Source organism: Lipotes vexillifer, unplaced genomic scaffold (genome assembly GCF_000442215.2).
Source record: "Lipotes vexillifer unplaced genomic scaffold, Lipotes_vexillifer_v1.1 scaffold222, whole genome shotgun sequence".
Classification (NCBI taxonomy): Eukaryota; Metazoa; Chordata; class Mammalia; order Artiodactyla; family Lipotidae; genus Lipotes; species Lipotes vexillifer.
This window is the reverse complement of record NW_006784898.1, coordinates 122,674-139,302: the sequence shown is the minus strand read 5'-3', so window position 1 is coordinate 139,302 and position 16,629 is coordinate 122,674. Positions and strand designations below refer to the sequence as shown.

The following is a 16,629-nucleotide window of genomic DNA, read 5'->3' as shown; positions in this document are numbered from 1 at the left end:
TCAGCAGGACATACGTGTTAGATCCACTACCCCGGGAGGGTTAAAAGAGACCCCGACTTACACGTCCTCCTGCTGCCCCTGAGACGGCGGCCTTTTTCCGCGACCCCAACGTGGCACCCACTGGCCGCGTGGTGCCCTCGTGCTCTCCTCTCCCGTGACGCCACCCAGCCTTCTTGCTGTCAAGAGTGGTTCCCGAAAAACAAGCTTCAGGAACATGTTGCCACTGAGAGTACACAGAGCCATAGAGTCTTGGGATGAGCATAGCTGGTGCCTTCCATCTCCCTGTACAAGTGCATATTCCAAATAAATTGCCGACAGGTTATGCTATGTTTCTCCCAACCTCCAAAAATAGGCTTGAAAGTCCCTAAAGATAGGAACTGATGTTTGAAATTAGTTGTGACGCGTAATGTCCAGTGTAAGACACTTTTCAACTATTCAGATCTTGCCACTTAGATATGACAGAAATCCAAGGTATTATCCTAGCAGGTGTTGCTACATTATTTTCCCACATTCACATGAGCACACTGCTCGTTAAAACTTGGATGTGAGGCATCCCTGCAGCAGTAGTTGCTTTGTGTGGTATACGGCTACTGGCAGTTTCTCTCACTCCAGTGGCCTCGCGGTAGGCAAAACAGTGCGTGTAAAAATAGCGTCGCGTGACTTGATCTTTCTCCTGCTGCCGCTTACCTTCGTAAACCATTTCTACAGTTTTCTTCTAATGTCTCAAGATTGATCATCAGTGTAAAGGAAGACACTACTGTGAGCCAGACAAAACACATCCATTTCCCTGAGGATTAAATTAGCTTCGTCACGGTGCCGTGAGTGAAGTATAAACATGCTTTACCTACACGAGGGATTCCAGGGCAACATGGCCGCCCAGTCATGGGAACAGCCTCCTCAGCAAGGAAGTTATGTTCGTTTCCCAGGGCCGGTGTCACAGAGTACCAGAAACGGTGTGCCTTAGAACAGAAATGTCTTGTCTCACAGTTCGGGAGGCCTGAGTCTGAGATCAAGCTGTCAGCAGGGCCATGCCCGTCCACAGGCGCTAGGGAAGGTCTGTTCCAGGCCTTTCTCCCAGCTTCTGGCAGTTCTCGGCTTGTGGCAGCAGAACTGCAGTCCTCACATGCCAGTCTCCCTGGGTGTGCGACTGTCTCCAGATTTCCCCCTTTTATAAATACATCAGTCATTGGATTAGGGACCCATTCAACTGTAGCATGACCTCATGGTAACTAATTACATCTGCAATGACCCTCTTTCCAAATACGGCCACATTCTAAGGTACTGAGGGTTAGGACTGCAACATAGGGATTGGGGGAGGGGGCACAAATTCAACCTGTAACAGAGGTGTTCTTTGAAAAATGCATTTTCAAAGTAAGAATTCCACAGGAGTGAGACTGCATTCCACGTTATGAATTCCTTCTGCACATTCTGCTGGGACAGCCCCACCTTCTTCAGTTAGGCCTTTACAGTCCATGAAAAGGACACCCCCGGCTTTGACAGGACCACCTGGCGCTCTCGGCACAAGGGACTGTACGCAGCTGGGGCTGAGCCTGGCAGCCTGCCACTCCCAGGTCCCCTGCCATGTGAGCTCCCTGTACCTCAAGTCGGCCTGTGCCAGGCTGTCTCCACTGCTCACCGGGTGTCACCGCACACGAAGCCCCGCCTCCTACCCCCAGCCCCACCCGAGGCCTGTACTCACCACCTGTTTAGCCCCAGCCTACCTTGTTTTTTTCCTGTCTTCCTCCTCTAAAAAGATGCGAGCTTCTTGAAAGCAGGATCTGAGCTGAGGGGAGGGGAGGAAGGGGGAGGGGGAGAAAAACAAACAAAAAAGCAGGATCTACTTTTTTCTTTTAATGTAGTATCCTTTTTTCACATGCTTAAATGGTTACAGAACTTGGTAACTTCCTTCTTGCAAAATTTTAAAAATACAGTTTGTTGGACACATTTCATTTACTAATTGGCTGTTTCTATTTATTGAGTTTTCGATACCAGATTAGAAAATAGAAAATAATGTGAAAGCACTGAAGACCTCTGTCTCATGACAATAATCGAAGTAAAAGCAGAAAGCGTCCCCCTGCACCCCAGAAAGCTGTGTCTAGCGTTTGCAGGGTGAAGTGTGGCTGTCTTGGCGCTGTAAGGAAATGTTAATCTGGTGCTGCTCGCTGCCACCTAGGATGATCACCGCCATCTGAACCAGTTCATAGCTCACGCGGCTCTCGACCTCGTAGATGAGAACATGTGGCTGTCAAACAACATGTACTTGAAGACGGTGGACAAGTTCAATGAGTGGTTTGTTTCAGCATTCGTCACTGCGGGTCATATCCTTACCTGTTTAATAAAGAGCTCTAACAAAGGGTTGGGGTAACAGACTAGACCAACGTGGGACCTAGATGCCACGTTCTGAGTCTGTGGACTGCAAAATATTAGGTAAACATTGCCACTTACGGGGGCTTTTATTATTTTAGGGGGAAAAAACACTCACCTTTTGTTTAACAGATAATTTTAAAACCAAGTCTCATATATAAAGTTAAGGTTTATCTGAACCATATCAATGGTGATTTTATTTTGTAGTTATTTTCTAACTTAAAAAGGTTATGTTCTCTTCAAGATAAAACTAACCTAACTTTGAATCCAGTTTACGGATTCACCTTTTCCATCGCAAAATACACTGCATGTGACTCATTTGAAGAATATTGTATCGACTGATCGCTTTTCAGTTTTCATTTCTAAAGATTATACCTTAATTATTTCACATATGAGATTTATTATGCTGCATGACATCAGGCAAGAAGACGGGATAAAGAACTTCTTTACTGATGTCTATGATTTATATATAAAGGTATGGTATGTTCTGTACCTTGTAAAATCTGGTTATAAAAGAGATTCCGTCTTTGGCAGGACACTGGCCTGTTGAGGCAGCCCCCTTAGACCGCACAGCTCTCCTCAGCAGAGGTCTCCTCCAGCAGGACCATTCTGGCAGCTCCCTCACCAGGCAGGTCTCTACCACCAGCTTAACACGTATGCAGGACAACAACTCGTAGTTATTTTAAATCGGTTTCATTCTTCCCCGTTTGGTGCATATAGTTGATTTTATGAGGGAACCCTAAAGCGAGAGACAGAAGCAGTCTGTAGAAGGGAAGTTGCTTCATAATTTTAATGTAAAATGTTTTCCATCTACTTAACAAGTAAGTTACAGTGCAATGAATGTAGATCATAAACAGGAAGTGATTCATGTATTATCAAAGTCACTCAAGGAGAAAGGGGCCACACGCGTTTCTTGATACTCACTTGGAAAAAATGAAATAGTAATAAGATATGAGTGGTTAAACTGCAGTGCTGACAGTATATTCTTAATAATTTAAACATTCTCTATTTGGACAAGATTTTTTGCATATCAGCACAGTTAACAATCAATATTCCTAGTCAGAAGTAGCAAATAAGAATATTTAGCCCTCTTATAAAGATGGACAACATCAAGTGATTAAGGTGTAAAAGTTGGTAACTCCTTTCTTCATTTGTGATTCCATCCAGTACTAATTTTCCCTCACACATATTATGATATACTCGTTACATTATCTGAGAAACTGATCACTTACCTTGTGTTAAAGGAGAGTATTAAAAACCTGATTGTTAAAAACTACCGCACAAGAGTAACTTTTAAAAGCAGCGTGGTGTAACTTTTCCTCCACTCTGAGCATATCAGATTTTTAGTGTGTTTTATATAGCCAAAGGGCCTACCGGACGAATCCACATCTTCATAATGAACATTGAATCTAGTTGTATTTCACACACACGGTGGATCCCGGGAGTTGGTTTTGCTCACACAGGCAGCACTTACCATACGTGCCACCATGGGTTTTGCCACAGGCACTTCCCTTAAACACCAAGACAGAAATTTCCTTAAGGGGCTGTTAATATTTAACAGTGGAACATCTTCATTAAAACTTAAAAATGTGGTCTTCAGACTTCTGCTTTGAATGTCTTTAATGACTTAATTTAAAACTTTAAAAGATTTTCCTTTTAGAGACTTATGATGTCAGCCTTTTTACTTTGACAAGCTCACCTTAATACTTTCTTCTCTTCTAGTTTGCAATGAATCCATTTTATGAACCCAATTCTCCTATTCGATCAAGCGCATTTGACAGAAAAGTTCAGTTCCTTGGGAAGAAACACCTTTTAAGCTGAATGCAAAAAATTCAGAAGTAAACAGTGTCACTACAATGGGGTGTACTCAGGAATGTGTACATTGTAAGTAACTTGATTAAACAGCATGGAAAAATTTTAGTTGTAGTCTCAATTTATCTCAACCTAATGAAATTGCTTTTATATTTAAAAATAGCATATTCAGTTTCTTATGATTATCAACAGATTGTTATTTGCTTGTGAACAGTGTTATTTATGAAGAGCTCTTTATCAGTAAGCTTGAAGTATTTTTATTTTAAAAATTGAGAATAAGCTTTGACTTTCCTCATTCAGATAGCTTGATCTTGTTGTAACGGTCCAGAACCAAATGTCATGGTCAAGATTTGGTAGGCAGATTTAAACCCAAAAGCTTCTGCAGTAGGGAATGAAGTTGATAGCACATACATGGGTTCATCTATACATCTAGAGATGTTATGAAAAGGTATAGGTAGTATACACAGTAGTATATGTACACTAAGAAGCCAAGAAGCCAGAACAGACAGCTTTGCAGTGCCAAATGCCACAGGTCTGCCCCTGTCGGAGACTAGGAACAGTGATCCTGCTGTAATCCTAGAATCCTGGATCCATGTTTGTCAAGTGGGAGGCTAGGACCAAAGTGACAGGTTATGTTCTTATGTTTCCTTTCCCTCAGACAGTAAACTAAAGATTAAGTGAACCCGTTGATAGCTGTACTAGTAAACAGTTGTAAGGCAGTTTTAGAATTGTAAACAAAGAAAAGCTTGCATCACAGTAACACTTGCCCTCTTGGCCATCTTGGCCACTTAGGCTGTATACCGGAGGGGGCAGGAGTGGCCTCTTTTTTGTACTGTAAGAGCGTGGGATCTTACAGTAAACCAGTAAATGTCCATTGAAAAGCAAGTAATATAACCGCGTATTTTCTGTGCTAATTGTGAGCACCTGAAGAATTTTGTTCCATTCTGGATAACCTGAGCAAGTAATTCTAAGTTTGGTCCTGTATCTTTGTGTGAAGTTGCTAGCATAATTTTTTACCATATTTATTTGATTTCCTAAATAAAGATGTTTGTCCAAGATTGTGGAAGTTTAATATCGATTTTTTTAATTCTTTTTTTTTTTGGCCACCTGCGCGGCTTGCGGGATCTTAGTTCCCTGACCAGGGATCAAACACGGGCCCGGGCAGTGAAAACGCTGAGCCCTAACCACTGGATCGCCAGGGGAGTCCCAATATTGAATTTTTTAAGTGCTACTCACCCCACCAGTACTACTACCATTTTAGTCCTGTTTCCCCTAATGAAAGTCTGCATATTAACATATATTGCAACTCATTTTACAGGATTCAAATCGTCTCAAACTTAGGTGCTGGAGCAGAAAAGAGATACTCAGCTAGAAATCCAGGAGTGATGTCTGCCATGCTCATTGGAGAGGCCCACACATGTACTTATTGTATACAGTTTGCTGTGCCCTGAGGCTGTAGCGTGGAGATGGTTTGGATCCCAGCTCAGCCACACAACAGCGGTGCCCTGCAAACAGCCTTGTCACCAGGCTTGTGACGGTGAGATGGGAACGAATAACACAGGCCCCATGGGAGTAGATCACTGTAGTTAAGTGTCAGATTTCACGTATGACTGCCTCCGAAGGAGCATGAAGGCAGATTCAGTGATGAGCGTAGGAATGGGTAGGACCTCAAAGGTGGGCCGTGCTGGGAAAGCCTGTGGGCACACGGGTAGGACAGCTCAAAGGATGGAACCAGGGCCGGTACAAGGGGAAAACCAGGCGCTGTCCATTAAGAAAGCAAAAGAAGGGCTTCCCTGGTGGCGCAGTGGTTGAGAGTCCGCCTGCTGATGCAGGGGACATGGGTTCGTGCCCCGGTTCAGGAAGATCCCACATGCCGCGGAGCAGCTGGGCCCGTGAGCCATGACTGCTGAGCCTGCGCGTCCGGAGCCTGTGCTCCACAACGGGAGAGGCCACAACAGTGAGAGGCCTGCGTACCGCAAAAAAAAAAAAAAAAAAAAAGGCAAAAGAGCCGGCAAAACTCAGATCTGGTAGTAGGTGACCGTCACTTAAAGCTCTGGAACACAAGACCAACTGGGGGACATCACTAGCACCCAGGGCGTCAGGCTCCACTGAGCACACGCAAGTCAGCATTAAACCTGTAATCTACGTTAGCACTCCCGAAGTGATCCAAATAGAATGCACAAATCGGGTTCGGTCCTCTTTCATTGCCTAGGATGCTTCGGTGGTGCCCACGTTCTCCACGTATGTAGAGACCTTTGGTCTCTCCTCCACCCTGCTACACCCGTGTCCTTTCACTTTATGGTCACGATAGCACTTCCTGGTTGACAGTCCATGGTGGTAACTTCTCAGAATCCACTGACTACACAGATCCTCTTTTTCTACCTAACGCTTCCTTGCCCCACAAGCCGCTGGCACTGTGGATGGAACTGGCGTCACAGGGTCATGCTATTGAAGTGAAAGCTTACACAAGGTTTTATAGAAATGTAAAACGCCAGGTTTTAACATGAGGACCATCTAGGATGTTTTAACTTAAACTAGGGAGTTTTCCCCAAGGGGGAAGAAGGTGACAAAAGCAGTAATTCACTGAGGAACGTGCACTTTTCCATCTTCCACGCGGCACATTGTAATTGCTACGTCGACTGGCACGTGTACATCTGTCCATCCCCCCAAGTTCAGTAGTTTGCCTTTTTCTTAACCCTGAACTCTGTCTCCAAGGCTTTACATGCGCAGACAGCACGAAAGCACTTGTCATCACGGCGGCAGCCGCCGGCCCCTAACACTGGGGCCCGGCCCTGAACGGGACAGCGCGCACGGCAGTGCTTCCCTCCCGCCTGCTCCCTCGGGCTCCGCAGCTGCTCCGCCCCTCTTGCCGCCACCGCAGTCGCCTGCTTTGCTCCCCAGCTCTCACTTTTTCCCTAGTTCTCATCTTTGTGTAAGTAACACCAGCCAGGCAAAGCCCGTGTTACTTTCTTAAAAGATTCAGATTTTCAGCTACCTTCTGCTGCTGTCTAAAGAGCTCCCCCATCAGGTGAACGAGTTGTCGTCGCTGTGAAGGAGGAAGCTAGTCAGTCAGGTCCTGTTCCTCCTCCTCTCATCCCATTTCAGTACTGGGTTTGGTCAGCCTCTGTTCACTGGATCCCTTTAAGTCACGCTGTGAAGCTGCATTACTCTCCCTTCAGTCAGCCTGTCTACACACATGAGGATTTGGGCCTTTGATCCTTTTTTGCTGCCCAGCTCTAGACCTCTGGAATGCCAACTAATCTAATCCCTGAATATTTAGCTGAAAAAGAGGTTATTGAAAAGATGCTTCACAGTTTAGAAAAACCACTAAGGTATTAGTTAAATCTGTACAAGTATCAAAATTATACATTTTGTAAATACCTACACACACACACACACAGACGTGTAATGGGCTGAATTGTGTCCCCCCCCCCACCCAAAATTCATAATCAACAAGGCCTAGCCCCCAGTCTCTCAGAACGTAACTATATTTGGAGACAGGCCCTTTAAGGAGTTAATGTGAGTTCAATTGAGCCCATTAGGGTGATCCCTTAATCCAGTCTCACTGGGGTTCTTATAAGAGGAGGAAATCTGGACACAGAGAGACGGGGGTGGGGGGGCGGTGGAGGTGGGTGTGTGCAGAGGAAAGATCCCCTGCAAGCCATGGAGAGAGGACTCAGGAAAAACTAAACCTATCAACACCTTGATCTTGGACCTCTAGCCTCCAGAACTATGAGAAAAGAAATCCCTATTGTTTAAACCACCAGGTCTGCATGTTATGGCAGCAGTAGCGAACTAACACAATATGCTTCCCTTACGTACTAAAAATCTAGACGGATACCCAAGAAACTGACACACGGCTGCCTCCACGTGCAGGAACTCGGTGGCAAGGGTAGATATTTGTCCCTTGTGCCTTATAATGTTCAACCGTGTGACTCTATCATCTACTCAAATGATAAACAAAAAAATGTACTCCTAATATCCATTGGTGAGCAAGGTGTGGGAAACTTTAATATACTACTGCTAGCTAGCTATCAGCAGAGAACGGTTTGAATAAACTGTTAGACATCCATGCAGCAAATAAATGAGGTAGGTCTACTATATAATGGAAATATACCCAGACAGATTGGGAGAAAAGGGCAAGTCACAAAACAATGAGTACACATGATTTAAAATAACAAAGCATGTCCCCTAGAGAAAAAAACAAAGGGAATATATAATACACACTCGTTTCTTAATGGTGGATTTCTATTTTGTTTTCTGAATGGAGGATTATAGTTTGGTGGGGCTGGGGCGGAATTGATTATAAATAATAAAAACTACAGCTCTCTCTAACCTGAGACTATAAAGAGATTTAATTTCCCCAGATTTAAAATGTGAAAATGTTTTGCTTAGAGCCAAATCTGTTGTGTTAGGAAATTAGATTTTCAAAAGCTGAGCTTACTGTATTGGCGTTCTGTGTCAAGTGGTTCCAAGGAGTGGGGCCAGGGAGAGAAATCTCTCAACCTAGCTGTTCCGAAATGTACTCCCCCGCACAGGACAGCCCCCCAAAAGCATGTCGCTTGATAACCCACCGCTCCACAACCAAGGGTCCTGTCCTCTCTAACACGTGTGCCTGGCAATGGTGTGCCTCTGTGGGATGGGATCGGCATGAATGGCGCAGTGGGTGCACTTTACCCACGAAAGACCACAACCTGCTCTATCAATAAGGCTGCTCGTTGCAGCAGAATGACGAAAAATCTCCTTGAGACCAAATCACTAAACAAAGCTCAGTGACGCAGAAGACACAGAATAAATACATGAGCAAATAAAGATGTCTTCATTTACCCGCACACACAGTACAATCCCGAAGCAGTACCTTCTGCAAGAGTGATAAAGCCGGCTTCTGTGTTGGGGGTCGAGGGGGGCACACAAACGACAAGTGATTACAAGTGAGATCAATCCTGATATGTAGAATGAAAAAGCGAACACGCACATAATTCTAAACCGAATGAACACATCCTCAAATCACATGACTACACGGCAAATGCACTGGATTTTAATCTTTAATATCTAACATTATTGCTTTAGGACATGTTTTCCCTGAACCAGGAACAGAGTGCTAATTACATAAAAATATACACATAGAAAAAGTAGTTCTCCATTTTCCCGGGGAAAAAACAGTAACTTCTAGAATACTCAAGTGTTTTAATTATAAAGTCTTGGTCATCTCATTTATTAGCTCTGTGACATACATATTTAAATTAAACATTATTAGACAACCGTTACAACTTATAAAGGTAAGGTGCCATTACTGAGTAAAGAGATTCTCCTGTGAGTGGATGTGTCCCTTCTCCCACCCACTAACAAGGCAGCAATATGGTTAGTTTAATTTTATGAGTACATGATCCATTGCTGCAAACACGAATTCTCGTCTCCACCCTGTGCTTATCTGTGCATGTGTGTGACCTGGTTAGATCGCAAGGGCAACCTCTCGAACTTCAACAGCAAGATGAGCTGGGCTTGGGCTTTCGGTGCAGACTGACCGTGTCTGTCTGAATCAAGTGATCTGACCTATCCTCGGTAGCAAGCACTCTTCGAACTGCTTCCTCAAAGGCCGCTGCGACATTCGTGGCATCTTTGGCGCTTGTTTCAAAGTAAGGATGGTCGCCGTTGTCCCTGCACCAGGCTTGAGCTTCTTCTGCAGACACCTGCCGCTCGCTGATGTCAACCTTGTTACCCAAAATCACAAAAGGAAAGCTTTCGGGCTCTTTCACATCCGCATAATATATGAATTCTTTCTTCCAGTTACTCAAATTCTGGAAGCTTTGAGAATCATCGACGCTAAAAGTAAGCAGGCAACAGTCAGAACCTAGAAGGAAAGCTTTCGGGCTCTTTTACATCCGCATATGAATTCTTTTTTCCAGTTACTCAAGTTCTGGAAGCTTTGAGAATCATCAAGGCAGGCAACAGTCAGAACCTCTGTAAAATGGCGTCCTTAGGCTTCTGAATCGCTCTTGACCGGCCGTGTCCCAAATCTGCATGGTAACAAAATGTCCATCCACCTCCAAATCTTTATTTAAAAATTCCACACCTATTGTATGGAAGAGTTGGGCATCAAACTTATTAGTCACATATCTGTTCATTAGAGAACTCTTCCCAACTCCACCATCTCCAAGGAGAATTACTTTAAAAAGTGATGATTTTCCTGCCATTTTTAATCTCAAGATCTCTGATTTCGGAACCCTGTAAAATAAAAGGGTACCATTACATTCCTTTAGACCTGTACATGGTTCTCCATGCCTCTATGAATGTCAGTGTCTAAGGGAAATAAAACACAGAGCCCCAATTCCTTTCTGCGCAGCGAATACCGTACGGCAAGAGATGTCACCTACTGAGCCCTCCACCTCATGCCAGGCACCACCCGACCGTCACTCTCTCTGACAGCTGCTGAGGGCTCATTCTTCCCCTTCTTCGGGTCAACGCTGACTGAGGCTAGCACTCAAGGCCAAGTCTGACCCCAAAGACTGTCCTCTCAACCGTTCCTCTTGGCTCACAATAAGCCCTGCCACCATTTGTTAGAGATGCAGTAGGAGACCGAAGTGGGCACGTTTCTGTAGCAACTGCAAACAGCCCTCTGGTGGCACGGTGACAGTGTTCACTGATGGCTTTCCTCTCAGGCCAGCAGGTTTCTAGACAGCTCCCTCTTTCTCTCTCCCAGCGCCATCACCATAGGAGCTGGTAAGCAGGAAACCAGAGACAGAACTGACTGATCTGGCTGTGAACAGACGGAAGCCAACCACCCAGTAAAGGACTCTATTCTTTTCATTAGGAACACTATTTTGAGCTAGCTAACATTAATGTCAGCACCACTCGAATTTTTGATATAATATTATAACCTAGCACATTCTACCCACAAGATTCATTTGGGCAGCTCCAACTCTTCTGAACAAATGTGAGCCTGGGCTGTTACTTGTGTGTTTCAAGGGGGGAATGAAATGAACATTAAACAAAAATGTGGTACCATGCTTACCCTTTAGGGGAAGCCCTGGGGCATGACTAACTCCCTCCCCACCACCAGTCCCCGGGGGCGAGGGGGGGCGGGGCTCAGGGGAGGGTACGGAGATTCAGACACCCTTTTGTAGGCTGGTGGGAGCACTGTTCCTATTTAAGGCTTCTGTTTTAATTCTTTATTATGAAAAATTTCAAACATACACAATTTCTGAATAATGAGAATAATACAATGACACCTCACAGACCCTAAACCTAGCTTCACCAATTATCAACTTACAGCAAATCTTGTTTCCTCCATGGCGTCCCATTCTCCCTTCTGCCCAATTATTTTGAATCAAATTATATCATTTAAACTAAATATTTCAATATTAAATGGCTTTTAAGATATTTGTAAAGGAAGACAACCTTTAGAGTAGCACTAACAGAATTTTCTGCAATGATGGAGATGTCCTCCATCTGGACTGTCAGCCACTACCCACAAGTGGCTAGTGGGAGCAAGGAAATGAATTTATATAAAATGAAAATGAATTTATATAAAATTATATTTATATAATTATATATATATATATAAATGAATTTATATAAAATTATATTTTATATAATTTTCACTAATTTGAATAGTCACATTTAAAGAGCCAACAGCTGTATTGGACAGCACAGCCCTAGAGCAAAATTGGTAATTAACTTTAACATGAAAGTAGATATTGTGAATCCCTCAATGGGAAGGTAATAAAGGCATGAACAATAATCGTTGTATTGACTAGGATGAATTTGCAAAATCACTGCAGTAAACAAACATTATCTGGCAATCGCCTGGTTATATGCAAGTATGACCCATTATAATGTAACTGAACACTTCCCATAACGTGCAAGAATTCTGCATTTCCTACTACATGCTACACACTATTCTTATAAATATGTGGCAACTTGTCCCTCTTTTTTTTTTTTTTTTAAATCTTCTTTCAATTCCTTTATTAATTTCTTTTTCATGTGGGTTAGTTCTTGCAGTTTTTGAGTTTGGTTTCTCTCTTTCATGCTCTTGATTTCCTTCAAATGTTTGAGGATTTGGGAAAGCCAATCCTTTTTTTTTTTTTTTTTTTGCGGTACGCGGGCCGCTCACTGCCGCGGCCTCTCCCGCTGCGGAGCACAGGCTCCGGACACGCAGGCTCAGCGGCCATGGCTCACGGGCCCAGCCGCTCCGCGGCATGTGGGATCTTCCCGGACCAGGGCACGAACCCGTGTCCCCTGCATCGGCAGGCGGACTCTCAACCACTGCGCCACCAGGGAAGCCCTGTCCCTAACTCTTATTGGCGCTTTTAAATTACTACAGTAATTACTACTATGATTAATACAATTTAAATTGGCCAACAAAAGTGTGAGGCAATTAAAGTGCGTACTACTTGGAGACTTTTCGACTTCAGTGGATGGCTCTGCCCAATGCCCAGGCTAAATTAATGTTAGGGAGGAAACTCAAACTGTCTCAAGCCCTTTAATTTCCTGACATAGTAACAGTGCACTAAATCGGTTCCTTTGTTTAATTCTTTGGAATCTTGATTACACGACTTCAACTTAGAAAAAAAGAGTAGCAAAACCAAAAAAGCACACCAACTATTCTGACATAAGGAAAGCATCTAATGCTCCCTCCTTAACATTCTTCAGTGCTTCTCCAGAGATTCAGTTCTAAGTCCAACTTCTAAGGCAAGACACCTGGCCCTGCTCCCCATTCCTGGCATCAGCCATTCAGAAACGCACTGTCACAGGGAAGTGAAACTCAGACCCGCGGGCTCAGCCCTCACACTCGCCCCTGCCTTCGTCCCGGCACGTGCTGCTGCTCGCTCTGCTGGCGAACCCAGCCCCGCTTCATGAACTAACCGCGGGGCCCTCAGAACCGCTCAGCACAGTCATCCCCCACACTGGGAACCTCCCCCAGCAGCCCCCCATCCCAAGATTGTTCCTTTCCCACGATTTTGAAGATACATAAACACAGACGTTCCACGTTGTGTTACAAGGGCGTAACAGATGTGCTGAATTCTAGTCTATCATCTATCTCAGGATTTTAATTAGTCTCTAACTGCCTCACTGGACACAAAGTTTCATTGTACAGCATCAACTTGTTAGGATCTGTACATCCAATTATAAACCAGACTGTGCAATCTGACAACCTCCACCCAGATGTGTGGTTACATACATCTACCAAATTAAGTCTTAGAAATTCCTTGAGATTTGTAATTCATTAACTCTATCAGGAGACTTTCATAGTTCTTTTCTTTTTTCATAATAATGTGGGATTTCCTAGTTTGTGCCCTTATTCTGAGCAAACAAATTTGGGATATGCTAGACCCACACACCAGGAAATAGGGTACAATTTTTTACATTTCTCATCTATAGTTTGGGGCCTCCCAGATATCCTATTTGGGGGTACGTTGGCATTTGCTCAAACAACTAATGCAGACACAAACAGCTCTCCGAGTCTAACTGTAGCACTGAATATAAACATGCATGGTGATATAGATAATTATACAAACTATCTTATTTCCCACTGACATCTAACAAAAGCTAGCTTCATGCAATCTCTACATTAACATAATGAATTTATGAACATTAAAAATGTTCCCTTTTTCTTCTCTGAAAACAGTAAAATGCTTTGAAACTTCTTTAGTATAAGCTGAATGAATAAAGGTATCCTGATATGTTCTTTTCAAAACTTACCTTAAAATGTAATATGAAGGCCTTTTATATTCCAGTTTAGAAGGACTGCCCAAAGGCAATAATCTTCACCCAAGCTAAAACATGACTTTAACAATCAGCTAAACCCTATAAGGAAATCTGAATAAGAAAAGCATGTCACATAAGCCATAATCTTACCTTAATTGTTCAGTTCAAACATCATCATCTGCAAAGAAAAAATCAGAAAGCACGCCTTAGCAATGTACATTCAATCAGTTTTCATAACTTTAAGAGTAAACACAAGAATTAAAATGCAAAAGAAATGTCTGACTTCCATTAGTAGCTAGAGTCTTAATTTAAAAGGAAAACTACACCTGAAAGCTGCCCATGACCTTTCTCAGCCTAAAAATAGCCCTAGAATCAAATACTACACTTTAACCATTGTTTTTTTCCAACAAGTTTTTCACCTGCCCCCACCCATCCTACCTTTCTAAGTATCCCATTTAGACAGCTGTAAAATTTGGTTAAGATGAAATGTAAAATACAAATTATTCAAAATCTGCCCAAATTTTGAGTGGTTTAGGACAACCATATTCCACAGAATAAAGCTAACACAAAGAAGGAAAAAAGAAGGACCACTCAAGGGAGAGGCACCCAATGTGACACAGGAAAAGCCAGGCAAAGACTAAAGGCAGTGCAGAATTTCGTGAAGCTTCTTTCTGGGCAGCCAAGGAAGACAGGAAACTTTGTGAGCGAATGGAGGCCCACTGTCAGAAAGGAGAACTGGTTCCCTGTGCCAAAGGCCAAGAGCACAGACGTGTGGACAAGCTATTTGACATCCTGCAGCTCTGGGGACTCTGGTGACAGCAGTACCTCCCTCTAGGGCTGTCGGGAAGATCCACTTGGACACGGACAACAGGGAAAGCGGTTCACCACTGTGCCAGGCTCATTATAGGAGCACAGGGAGTTTCTGTGGAATGCACACATGAAGAAATCTTTACTGGGAGTTTTACAGAAACTAGGTAGATTTCTTTTATGGCCATTTCTTCAGTCAAATTTCATAAGAGTCATGGGCAGAACAAACGAGAGGGCAATGCAGGCAGACATTAGGAAGCCAAAGGATCCCAGTCCTACAGACCAAATTCAGGGTGAAGGTTTCCTGTGCCAAGTAGGCGGAGCTGTGCTAAAGTACTAGCCTCTTTCGGTCTAAACCCACAGTTCCAAACCCCTGTCCCTCCCTTTTTTAAAAGCAAAGGGCATTTTTGTGGGACTTACACAAAGCAGCCTTCAACTTATAAATTCAATCGATGAAAAAAAATGCTACCCTTCAGAATCTTGATATTTGGGGGTTAAGGATAAAATCACCACCACCATCACCACGCTAACACTGACTGAGCCCTGCAAGCCACTGACTCTGCTTCACTGTGTTCACTCCTCACAAACCTCTCATTATACCTACCCTATGGATGAAGACTGACTCAGAGACGTTACAGTCCTTGCTCGAGCTCACACAGCTAGTGGGGGGGGAGGGGGGAGTGAGATCAGAATGCGACCGACTCCAAAGCACAGTAGTTAACCCACAGGCGCGGCAGTCTCAGCTGCCTTTGCATTTATTTCAGAGGGTTCTCCTGTTACTGTCGTACATACAATGAAAAGAAGGGGTAGCAATGGCAAGCGTCTTCCACTTGCTTGCTTTATTTCGAGACCTGCACAAAAACAAGTTAATCTGACAGAACTACTAGTATTCAATCCACTGACACATAGATAAGGCACATCTGAGTCTACCTGAGTTCTATTAGAGTTTCCACAGTTTGAACATGTTTTAAATGCAATTGCAATCACACATCTGCAGAACCCTGCGGCGCCTCCCAGAAGCGCGTGGAGCAGGTGGGAAAGCAGTTCTGCAGGAGTCCTCAGTGCGTGCCTCCCCGGGCCAGGCACTCAGGATGCAGGCCACACCCAGGCCCTGGCAGGTGGGGCTAGTAGTTGGGGGAGCTGACAATCCGGGCACAAACCCTCTTGCGTTACAACTGACACAAGTCTTACAGATGAGAGGTACGTGCTATAGAGTACACCACCCAACCAAAACCCAAAGAACAGCTTAAACAGTGCAGGGATTCTGCCCCAGCGCCTCCCTAGGTCAGACCAGGCCCCAGGTGTGCGCATCTCACGGAGCTGCGCGATTCCAGCTATCAAGGGAATTACATTTTCATCCAACATGATCCTGTAACACAGAGAGCTACTTAACCTGCCGCTCAGTTAAAGAAAGAAGCGGTAACTTCCAAGGCCAGAGGACCACCGGCAGTGTTCACCTGCGTTAGCGCGAGACTATGCACCAGTCTCCAGCGTGGGCTGTTCTAAAGCAGCGTCTCCATGACCGTGTCAGGTGCACGCTGTCCTTAGGACCAGCCTCTCCAAAGGCTGAGTCCACTGCTGGGGGATTTGGTCTGACCACCAGCAAAGCTCAGCAGCAGGAGGAGGAACCTGTGAGAAGGGGGAGGGGCCAGAACCAGGAAGCGGGACCAGTGGTGCGAAGGCTCTGCCAAGGCACCCGGCACGTCCTGGGACAGCCCAGGGTGGGCCGAGCACCTGGAGCCGCAGAGAGCAGAGCTAGCTGTGACGACGGGACTGGAGGGGCAGGGCCTCAGCAGCCACGGAAGGATTTCTGCTGACACCCTCTGAGTGAGCGGAGCCCTGAAATGGCTTCTGCAGCCCACAACCTGAACAGATGCGGAGTCCAGAAAGGTAGCTGGCTGCGATCAAGAGCAGACTGTGGCGAGGGCGGGAGGGAGG

At 44.6% G+C, this 16,629-nt stretch overlaps 2 protein-coding genes across 2 annotated transcripts in view; one reads left to right on the top strand and one right to left on the bottom strand.

The window, feature by feature from the left end:
• The window catches only part of TRAPPC2 (trafficking protein particle complex subunit 2), a 13,199-nt gene extending 7,967 nt beyond the window's left edge, over positions 1-5,232 (top strand). Inside the window, exons 3-5 of the mRNA XM_007457028.1 lie at positions 2,174-2,318; positions 2,754-2,839; positions 4,087-5,232. Coding sequence (XP_007457090.1) covers positions 2,174-2,318; positions 2,754-2,839; positions 4,087-4,185 — 330 coding nt within the window. The 3' untranslated portion in view covers positions 4,186-5,232. The remainder of the gene's footprint in view (positions 1-2,173; positions 2,319-2,753; positions 2,840-4,086) is intronic.
• A 4,132-nt stretch (positions 5,233-9,364) lies between these two features.
• Positions 9,365-10,401, bottom strand: RAB9A (RAB9A, member RAS oncogene family). The gene is made up of 2 exons (XM_007457027.1): positions 10,136-10,401; positions 9,365-10,027 (listed from the first exon to the last, which is right to left on the bottom strand). The coding sequence occupies exons 1-2, from the start codon at positions 10,368-10,370 to the stop codon at positions 9,657-9,659; spliced, it is 606 nt and encodes a 201-aa protein (XP_007457089.1). The 5' UTR covers positions 10,371-10,401; the 3' UTR covers positions 9,365-9,656.
• Positions 10,402-16,629: the final 6,228 nt, after the last annotated feature.